At 38.4% G+C, this 10,679-nt stretch overlaps 2 protein-coding genes across 6 annotated transcripts; one reads left to right on the forward strand and one right to left on the reverse strand.

Moving 5' to 3' along the window:
• The first annotated feature begins 1,831 nt into the window (after positions 1-1,831).
• glyctk (glycerate kinase) lies at positions 1,832-6,894 on the forward strand. Of its 5 annotated transcripts, XM_079628917.1 has the most exons (6): positions 1,832-2,301; positions 2,428-2,467; positions 3,739-4,149; positions 4,466-4,617; positions 5,154-5,329; positions 5,719-6,894. In XM_079628917.1, exons 3-6 carry the CDS (start codon positions 3,785-3,787, stop codon positions 6,622-6,624), a joined length of 1,599 nt encoding a protein of 532 aa, XP_079485043.1. In that variant the 5' UTR covers positions 1,832-2,301; positions 2,428-2,467; positions 3,739-3,784; the 3' UTR covers positions 6,625-6,894. The 5 variants fall into 5 exon arrangements, with proteins under 5 accessions (XP_079485043.1, XP_079485044.1, XP_079485042.1 ...); XM_079628918.1 differs by lacking the exon at positions 2,428-2,467 and having other exon boundaries at positions 1,840-2,268; XM_079628916.1 differs by lacking the exon at positions 2,428-2,467 and having other exon boundaries at positions 1,909-2,301.
• Positions 6,895-7,127: 233 nt separating this feature from the next.
• On the reverse strand, positions 7,128-9,163 carry tcta (T cell leukemia translocation altered). Its single transcript, XM_079628921.1, has 3 exons — positions 8,771-9,163; positions 7,961-8,015; positions 7,128-7,474 (listed from the first exon to the last, which is right to left on the reverse strand). The coding sequence occupies exons 1-3, from the start codon at positions 8,979-8,981 to the stop codon at positions 7,432-7,434; spliced, it is 309 nt and encodes a 102-aa protein (XP_079485047.1). The 5' UTR covers positions 8,982-9,163; the 3' UTR covers positions 7,128-7,431.
• Positions 9,164-10,679: the final 1,516 nt, after the last annotated feature.

The raw sequence follows: 10,679 nt of genomic DNA on the forward strand, positions 1-10,679 counted from the left end.
TTAGTGCATGCATGATGATTGTGTTGAGCATATTTTTTTGGGCTGTTCTTCAAATGAACATATTCCGCAATCTGAACCCCATACAAAGCATCAAAGAACTTGCTTCATGCATATTCTGCATAATATATGAATGTGGATCACAGCCAGAGACTGCATGATATTTAAAGCACAAAGCAATAAGATGGCCACTCACAAGCCAAATACAGTTATAAGAAAGAGTGATTTCTCTTTGTTTTTGCAGTAATTGGATAACAAGAGCGATGGTGCAATCGGGGGAAAACCTTGGCGATGAATGTGCAATGGAATATGATAAAGTATTCGGGCCTGCTAATTCTGTTTCCATCTTCTCCATTTACCATTATTCCCTACATTGGCTTTAATGAAAAAGTGAGAAGATCTAATTGCACACAGTAAAGTGATTCATCTTAGTCACTTACTGGAAGTGAGAGTTCAGCCACCTCAGAGAGTTAAGCTTGTCCCCTGCACTGATGCCAGATACCCTCTGGTCATGCAAATTATGCTGCTTATTGCTGAGTATTCATAAATCGCAGCCTCTCAAATAAGTATCCGCTGAAAGTCACCTGCCAACTCTTTGCCATCTGTACAGTTGTCGTTCCATCATCCTCTCACACCAGGCCTCCAATGGCTTCCAAAACTTCCAATGGCTTGATACATACTGTATATACCCAACACATTAGCCAAATCTGAGCCCTTTATAAAACAACGGAGCATATGATTGCCACAAGGACGGAAGAGACGAAGGGGATGCGAAGGGAGTGTACGCATAGCGGATGACAAAGGGTCATTGGTGCTGCAGAACGGAAATATCAGCCAGCACAGTGACCTCTTCCCATCTGCTATCTGCAGCCACCTGAGAATTACATAGCCTTCTGCACATCAATTATCCATGACAACACAAAAAAGTGCTGCAATAGATAGTACAACAAACAAACATGACAGAACTTCAACGCAAACAAACAAGAACAGCACTTTTAACTATAGCGTGTTTGCAAGGCTTTAAATATGTCCATTAAATTTAGTTGCATATTTAAAAAACAAATAAAACATTATAAAATGGCAAATTATGACATGATGAATATGGCAAATTAGCTGAAACAATTAAAACTTATAATTATATTATACTTTACATACTTTTATATTAATTCCTTAAATAATGACCAGTCATTTCTCTTAAAGTCTGCATGAAATGGAAGTTGCGATTGTCTTTTCTTCCATATTGTGACATATCCGAGTGAAATGGCTTCTCGAACATGAAAAAAAAAAGTAGGGCGGGATTTGATTTTGTCCATTAGTAATTGGATGGTTGTGGTTTGCTAGCCTATCGCTGCGGTCTCATGTGAGTGACAGATTGAAAAAAAGAATTGTCCATTTTGATTTCATGTTGACTTTAAAGCTATCATTTCTGGCCCATGGAGAACATATTTTCCCTGGCTCATCCATGAAAATTAGAGGGACAATGAACAAGAATGCAGGTTTATAGTCATAAAAACAGTCCCTGAGTCCTGCACAATGAAAATGATCATGAAGTTGTTTGGTACAGTAAATGAGGGCTTGTTTGTACTCTTCTCCCCGTGGGTGTGAGTAACAGATGGAGCTGGGAGACTCTGATAACAGATGATGTCATACACAGTGTGACATGGTCACCTCTGCTTTTTTGGTGACACAAAATAGGCTAGGCTTTGCGAATGTTTGTGCACACTTTGGTGTTAAACTGAACGTGTTATGTAGGCTATATGTTATCATGGTTTTAGTTTAGCTGACTTATTGAATACTGCCACCTTCTGAAGAAAATATGTAACTTAATTTCTTCTTCAAAACAGGACATTGTAGTGCTGAAGTAGCATGTGTTTCATGATTCAACTTGAATTGCCAACTTTATTAGTGTGCAATAGAAGGTCACTTGACTTTAAACTCGGAAGCTCCGCTGTGTGACGCAATGTTGTTATCGTGTTTGTTGGTAAACGAATAATTTATGCAAAAGAAGCGTTCCTGACTCGTTTTCCCAATAGTATCCTGCTTCCTGCCTTAAAAGATTGCCTCAAGATCCAGCCAATGGCATTCCAGTGTGGGCTGTGAAGGAGCATTTTTTTGGTTCTGTTTTGGTGAGACCTACCGAACGAACTCTCCCCCTTCACAGAACGAGTCGGCGAACGATTTGTTCTCAAGATTCGTTCAAAACAGCGATTTGGAGCGGGACTGAACAATACATTTCGTGAACGAGGGTCTGTTGGCCGACCGATGGAGAGGGTATTTTATTTCGTTAACTCATTTCGTCATCATGTGAGTCAAATAATCTTTTTCACAACAAGTCGGAGAGAAAGGGGGCGGAGTGTCTAGGAGATTAAAATGACGTCAAGACGTATTTACTCCTGTTGTCTTTTTTTATTTGTATGTTGTTTTTTATAGCTGAAGTGACCAGAAGTTTGCGGATGGAAAAATAATTTAGGTAAAATTTATCCGTTGTCATTTGTGTGGGGAAATGCGTATGTTTTCAATGCAGTCTGTAAGGGTGGTGCGCTGACCCCAGCACTTTAACTGGACTTAGTCTTTGACACTTGTTGACTTAAGGATTAAGCTATGTCGTACCTCCCCCCTACAGTTTTTGGATTGTCCGGACCCTTGATGAATCCATAAACCTCTTGTTACTTACTGACTAGCTCTGAAACTACTCTCTGCCCTATGGTCAACTGTAGGCCTAGTCAATCATTACACGTTCAGTACACAGGCAGTGTAATGCAGTTCTCAAAAGTTTTGTCAGTTCATAAAAAAAGCTTAGCTTCAGAATTCCCAGGAACATTGTGCAGGTACGTTTTCCTGAAATCACGATTTGACACTGATAGAATGGTGTTTGAAAAGGGACAGAAAATGTATTATGAATTCACACTGTTTCTAGTTAATTTAGTTGTAGTTTAGATATTTTTTTGTTATTGAGAGCATTAATAACTGTTCCTGCTTGTTAAACCTTTGTAAATTAGTAATTATTGGGGGAATGCTTTAGCCTACTGAAAATATTAAATATTTTAGGGTTTCCAAATCTGACAAGGCACAATTAGGCCTATAGAGGTTTCCAAAATCTGTTACCCCCTCTATTATTTCAAACACAATGGCTTTAATGTTATGCAAATTTGCTCTGGTAATGTTTAAATTATTTATTTTTCTTAGAAACCATGTTGCTCAGCTGTGAACAGCTGCAGACAGCAGGGCAAATCTGACCAGGTAGCATTAGATTTGGTGACCCATACTGTATGCAGCTATTCACATAAGAGCATATTGTTTGAATGTATGTTTTAAATAGAGGGGGGTAGACTGCAGTAACCTCTAATGCCTGGTTGGTGACCCTGGCCTGCATGTGTCTGTTCACATAAGAGATGCTTTTTAGGATCTGAAATAAGTTTAATGCTAAATGCCAACCTCTAATGCTACCTTGTCAGTTTTGGTAACCGCAGCGGTTCACATCCAACTAAAATGTTTTTTTGGGGTATGAAACAGGAGAATTTGGGTAACATTAAAGACATTGTGTGTGAAATAAAAGAGGGTAACAGATTTCGGTAACCTCTAATGCTACCTTTTGAACTCAACAGAGTGAATTTCGATAACAATAAAGTAATTGTGAGTGAAATAGAGGGGGTAATAAATAAGATACAAATCAGTGCTAATTAAAATCTGTGTTATTGGTTATTATTAATCAGCCTGGTTTTAATCTCTTTCTCTCCTCAGGTGTTAAGTGGCTCTCTTTATCTGATGTGGATAGTTTGAGTGGTACATGGCTCAGATTCTTGCTCTCTCACGTTCTCTTCACCTGCAGCACCCACTGCGGGTGGGCTTAGCATCATTATACTCTCGCAGTATGTCGTCGTTAGACACGCGAGCCCGGGCTGTGTTTTCTGCTGCGGTTGAAGCTGTGCAGCCAGACATAGTGGTTCGCAGGGGTCTGGAGCGACATGGAGACAAACTACTTGTGGGTGGACAGAGTTTCACGCTTACCAATAACCTTTATTTGGTGGGGTTTGGTAAGGCGGTGCTGGGCATGGCAGCAGAAGCAGAGAGGATTGTAGGGGACCATCTAATTAAAGGAGTGGTCAGTGTGCCTCATGGTATCCAGAATACACTGCGAAATCATGGGAAAGCGTAAGTATTTCAGTGTTTTAAAAGAAAATACATATTTGAATGTGCCTGAGTTCTGTTAAATGAGGTTTATATTGCAATAAACTGGGATTTGTTACTTACCATCAAAATGCTTAGTGGTTAGCTAGAAATGGCCAGGTATTATATTTAATTTTAAAACTGAAGGATACATTTAATAAAAGTAGACTGTTTGTGAAAAATGAATGAAATATGATGTGGACACTTCATGAGATTTCCCCATATAGCCTTGACATCAAACTGGCTACCAGTTTTCAGCTAGATCTTTCACTGTGAAACTCTTGTTTCTATGTCTGTTCAGGAAGATGTTGCTTGAAAGTCACAGCAGAATTACAGTGATGGAAGGAGCAAAGCACAATTTACCAGATAGAGATGCCCTGAAGTCAGCAGAGTGTATACGAGAACTGGCCAGCGGTCTGACTGAGAAAGATGTGCTGCTTGTGCTCATCTCTGGTACTGTGACTTATTTTCTTCTTGTATAATCAGTTTTACTTTACAACATGCACTACCGTTCAAAAGTTTGGGGTCGGTTTTATTTTATTTTATTATTATCATTTAAAAAAAGAAATTAAAGCAGTACCAAGGCTGCATTTATTTGATCCAAAAGACAGTACAAACAGTAATATTGTGAAATTATTACTCCAGGCATCATGTCACATGAATGATTATTCTTATAAGTTCATTTGGTGCTCAAGAAACATTTTTTATTATTATTAAAGTTGAAAACAGTTGTGCTGCTTAATATTTTGTGGAAACAGATTTTTTTCCGCCCAGAATTCTTTGACAAATGGAAAGTTCAAAAGTTAGCCTTTATTTGAAATATAAATGTTTTATTGTCAGTTTTGAACAATTTAATGCATCCTTGCAAAAAATAAAAAAAGTATTAATTTCTTTATTCTTTTTTTTTAAAGAAATAAAAGTCGTTCTCACCCCAAGCTTTCAATGTTCATGTTACAAATGTTCATGTTTTTACATGCATCTATGCACAGGTGGTGGTTCTGCTCTTTTACCTGCTCCAGCCCCACCCATGTCCTTGCAGGAGAAACAGGATGTGACACGAAAACTTGCAGCAGCAGGGGCAACAATTCAGGAGTTAAATACAGTGAGACGAGCCCTGTCATTGTTAAAGGGTGGAGGCCTTGCCCAATGTGCCAACCCAGCCAAGGTAACACAATTACATAATAAAAAAATAGGTGTACACTCCCAAATCCCAGAATTTGGCTTATGTGAGGACAAGAGAAGAAAAAAACGTACACGAAAAAAGATCGATGTCCACACATTGAACTTCAGCTCCAGAAAATGTATTAGTAAAACAGCACTATTGCATAAAAAAAAATCACAATTACATAACAAAGATATAGATAATTTTTAAAAGATCGTTAAAAAAAATCCATTCAGCAGAATTGCACATTGCTTGTACTCATTTAATAGCAAATTATTGTTTTTTTTAATAGCTTTCCCCTTGTTCATCAAAGAAAAATGAATATTAAGCAACACCCCACGATGTTATTAAAGCATAATATTTACTCTCTCTGACATCACATTGTCTTGAAGGTGGTGGCGCTGATTCTCTCAGATGTTATTGGAGATCCTCTGGATTTGATTGCCAGCGGTCCAACAGTCAGGAGTGACTCCCGGCCAGAGGAGGTCTGGGCTATCTTGGATCGCTATAAGCTCTCCGACTCTCTTCCTTCCTCTGTGAAAGAAGTGCTTAGCAAAGCTAGGCCTAGTGAATTGCAGGTGCAAGAACAGCCTGAGCCACTTGAAGTCAAAGACCATGTTTCAAACGTTGTAATTGGCTCAAACACCATTGCTCTTGAATGTGCAAGCCGTAAGGCCATTGAATTAGGACTTCGACCTGTTATTCTAGCTCCAGGAGTATGTGGTGACGTTCGCTCCGTTGCACGACTATACGGGCTGCTCTCAAGTTTTGCATGCTCCCCAGGAAAGGAACCTCCTCCAGAGCTTGCTGCAGAGATCCTTCAGCTAGGGCCAGATGTTGGGATAGAAAGCTGGGATTTGTGTCGCACCATGAACGTGCTTGTAGAGGAGAGGAAGGAAGGCTGGGGTGCGACCTGTCTGCTAGCTGGAGGAGAACCCACTGTGCAACTGACAGGAAAGGGCAGGGGAGGGAGGAACCAGGAGTTGGCTCTGCGGGTGGGGCTTGAGCTCAGTGGTGGTGAAGTGAAGAGTGGTGCAGTGTTTCTCAGTGGAGGAACCGATGGACAGGACGGCCCGACTGAGGCAGCTGGTGCCGTCACAGATGGGGAACTGATGGAAGAGGCCATGTCACAAGGTCTGGACATTGATGGCTTTCTCACCAATAATGATTCGTTCACATTTTTCTCACAGCTCTCTGAAGGACGACGGTTACTCATGCCTGGACTGACAGGAACCAATGTGATGGATGTGCATGTTATGCTGCTGCCACCATCACCCCAGAGACTTCCAATAATTTGACTTTAGGTTGATTTTGTGTTTGGAAGCAACACAATTATGGGGGAATAAATATTTTTTTCCCCTACGGTAGTTTACCAGAAGTGCACTTTTTAAGAGTTTTTTACAATATCATTTATTTTAACCACATTTAATGTCATAATTTTCCCCGATTGATGAGTCCTGAAACAAAGTAAGGTGCTTTTTAATGTGTACTGCAATACATTGAAATAAAATTTGCTCATGAAATAAATAACAGGAAACCAATACACAAAATTAGGTACAAATTGTTTTTATTTGCACTGCAAAAAGACAGCTGTTACCTTTTGGACACAGAGGTACTAAATGTTTTCTTATTTCTGTACAATCAAGTCTATTTTCTTATTTAACTGAAATATAACTACAAACAGACCAAATGACTGTGAACATCTGTGACCTGCATTTTGACTAGTATTCCTGTCAGTTTTTAGTCAAATGCTATGGTGAGAGAATTGTTTATGTCTGGCTATCTTCTACTAGCTTCAAGAGTTCAATCCAAACAAACATCCTAAAAGAGCTAGAGCTGCTATATATCACAGTATCCTCCTTTAGAGCTCCCTTGCCAGTGCACAGCACCATTCAGTCGTGTATTTTCGAGCACATGTTCATGTGTTTGGGCCTTGAGTTTTGCACCACAGTCCATCACAGACATCTTCACAAGTCAACGTGATTTAATAGCACACATTCTGGTGTATTTAAAATGTTCTTGAAGGAATGCAATTGCTTTTCTCCATCGTGTGTGTGTGTGTGTGTGTGTGTGTGTGTGTGTGTTTTAGTCCAGTTGCAGGTACATCACTCACGGTGGGTTTTCTTTGCATCACCAGCTGCACTTTCCCTAGGAAAAATTAAAAACATTGGATTTAACAGGCGTTTTCATAAAAGTGCTATGCTCAAATTAGCCTACATACTAAAACAAAATACTTTTGTTTATAATATCAAACTACTTTTTTGATAGTTTTATTAATAGTGCTGTTTATTACAGTTTCAGTGAAACCATTCTCTGTCAATCAGTAAAATCCTAGGCATAATGCTACCAGCTCACTCGTCATCGGTTCACGGCTCATTATGAGACGCATCAGCGAATGAAGCTTGTCAGTGAATTGTCCAATCCATTTGAGTTCAAATGTTATATTTTTCAACATTCAAAAATTTCAATATTCTAATTTTCCACACGCAAAATTGTTGATCATATTCCAAATTAGAATGAGGAAATCATCATAATGCAGCCAAAGATAGCTTAAATCCTGAGTCTTTAGTTCATTTGTAATTTAAGGTCAACAAATCTTTCATGAAGAGAACAACAGAAAGGCGGGTCAACTACCATCCGCTCAGGTGAGGCGCCGTGTCAGGGGTCCCGCCATTCTGTCCTCCAGTCCCTGAAAAATGATCAACAACAACCTCTTTAGTCCCAATTACTACTTTTTAAAATGCTCAATATACACTGAAAGGCCAAAAAAAAAAAAACTGATTTAAACAGGCAAATGCTTAAGAGTCTATGATTGGATCATTATTGGAGTGATTATTATGTTTCTAGCATGTTATATGTTTGGCAACAGTTCTTCAAACCCTAACTGATGGAGTGTGTTAGCTTTTCATTTCTAAACCATGTTGGAATAGGAAGACAACATGGCCATATTCCAGGATGACAAAGTCAAGATTCCTCAGGCTCAAATTGTGAAAGAATGGTTGGGAGCATGATGAATAATTTTCACACATGAATTGGCACCTCTGAGTCCAGACCTTAAATTCATTTAAAGTCTTTGTGATGTGCTGGAGGATACTTCACAGAGTGCTGGACTCTTGCATTGTCAATACAAGATCTTGACCAAAAATTGATGCACCTTGACAAGGAAAATAAATGGAAATAAATCTGTTGTGATGTTATTTTCATCAAGAGCGGCATCTTTTTATGATTGGTTCAATGAAATGAAAAGGTACACACTCAATTAGTGTTAGAAGAACTGTTTCCAAACATATAACATGGTAGAAACTAGCATTTGCCAATTTAGATCCAAACAGCAACTTTATTTTGTTGGCCTGGCAGAGTGTGGTAACAAAACGTTGTAACGTTAACGTTATACAGTTGGACTTATTATTATGGATTACGTGGAGCACCTCGGAAAATACTCACCCTGTCGGTAGTACATATCGTTGACAGTGTTCCCGTACACTTTCCATGCAAAGTGGATAGCAACGAGACTTATGACAAGCCAGCTAAACAGGATTTTAAACACTGCAACTCTCATGTCGTTGGCCAGCCAATCGTCCACAAATTCGGACAGAAAGGAAACCAGACTATCAACCATACGAGACAAGAATTCAAAATCCCAAGATTCCTCCATGCTGTTTTTTTCTACCTTACATTCTAATGTCGGTTGTTAAATCAGATAGTCAGTGCTTTCAGGAAAAAAATGTGATTGAACAACCATCTTTAAAAGTAAACAAAGCGGAGCAGCAGTCTTCTTCTTCGCATAGAGATGTCGTCATCATATGGAGGCTTGGAAATATTTGCTGTGTCATCATCGCCATCTGTCGGCCTGGAATGAGTATTTCAATCTCAGAACTAAATCTGTGTTGGTGATTCTCCATAGAAATTAGTGATTATATGGGTGTTTCTTCAACTTTAGTTACTTTTATGTTCAAGCGACACATTTTTGTGAAATCAAACATGTCTTTCCCCCTTTTTTCTGACATTAAAAGTGTTACTATTCATAATTTCTTTTGCCACAAATATGTTTTTTATATAGTTGAATACTGTTTTATCCATGTCCAAGACCCGGACTTTATAGACTATGAATATCTATTATAACATTTATATTATTATTATGTTTAAAACCATGATGATAAACCATTTAAATTTACATTGTGTAAAAGTTATTTCCACAATATTTAAAAACATGACTGCCCCACAATTGTAGTCATTCCCACCATGGAAAAAACAAACATATTAAATATATGGAACACAATACATAATTTGATATGTAGAGAAAATGTTCATGACATTCTGCGATGCATTTATATAGGCCTAGACTCGGATATTGATAGAGGACAAATTAATTAAAATTAAAATTAAAGCATGTGAGAGTGTGATTGAGTATTGAGTGTTTCAAGAGAGATTCACAGGACCAAAAGTGCCCATAGTTTAAGAAACACCTATGAATGCATAGCCTGGGTTTCCCCAGACTGCCTTTGCGCAGCGCGATTTTAGTCTCAACGAGAATTGGGTCTGGCGTTAGCCAGGCTAATGAATGCATTGATTTGTAGCTATACTTCGCTGAATAGAGTTGATTAATTTTTTTCAATCTTAGAAGAAAAGGTTTATGGAAAAAAAAATTTTTTTTGAGTTTTTTTTAAATTTTGTTTTAAATTTTTAAATTAAAATTTGATTACATTTTATGAATTAAACAGCTTGCAATACTTTATCACTCGAAACAATTTAGATAACCTATTGAAAAGTATATTGAAAAGTATTGAAAGTAGAACCTTTTTTTTCCCATAAAGGTTTCTTTCAAATTGAGTCAAGAACCCATTGACCTGTTGTTGTTTTTTTCTTGTGGTATGACATTGAAATAAGATAAGATTATCTCTTCATTCAACCATCTGAAATGGGGAAAGTCTTGATTTGACATGCACCAATGATAAAATGAAACTTCACCATGGTACTAATCTTTTAGTATTGTTTACATGTTTTGGAGTTGAGAACGCTGTGTGAAAATTTGGCTGGTGGTGTATCAGGCTTTAGAGGGCTTTAAACCTACTTCAGTGAGCAGAGGTCACGCTGGTGAGTCAGCCATACCGTCACCAATCATCACCCAATCAGAACCCGCCCACTCGTTCACAATCACCATATTACATTGCTGCACCTGCACTCCCTCATCAACACAGCCTATTTATGTTCACCATCCTCATCGCAGTATAAACTGCTTTCTGTCAGACTCCTTACCACTCTACTCACCTGAGATTGTCTTGTAGTGGTGTGTCGTTCATTTGCATTACATTTATTCATTTAGCAGACGCTTTTATCCAAAGCGACTTACAAA

This window comes from Phoxinus phoxinus (assembly GCF_949152265.1).
Source record: "Phoxinus phoxinus genome assembly, chromosome: 11".
NCBI classification, from domain to species: domain Eukaryota; kingdom Metazoa; phylum Chordata; class Actinopteri; order Cypriniformes; family Leuciscidae; genus Phoxinus; species Phoxinus phoxinus.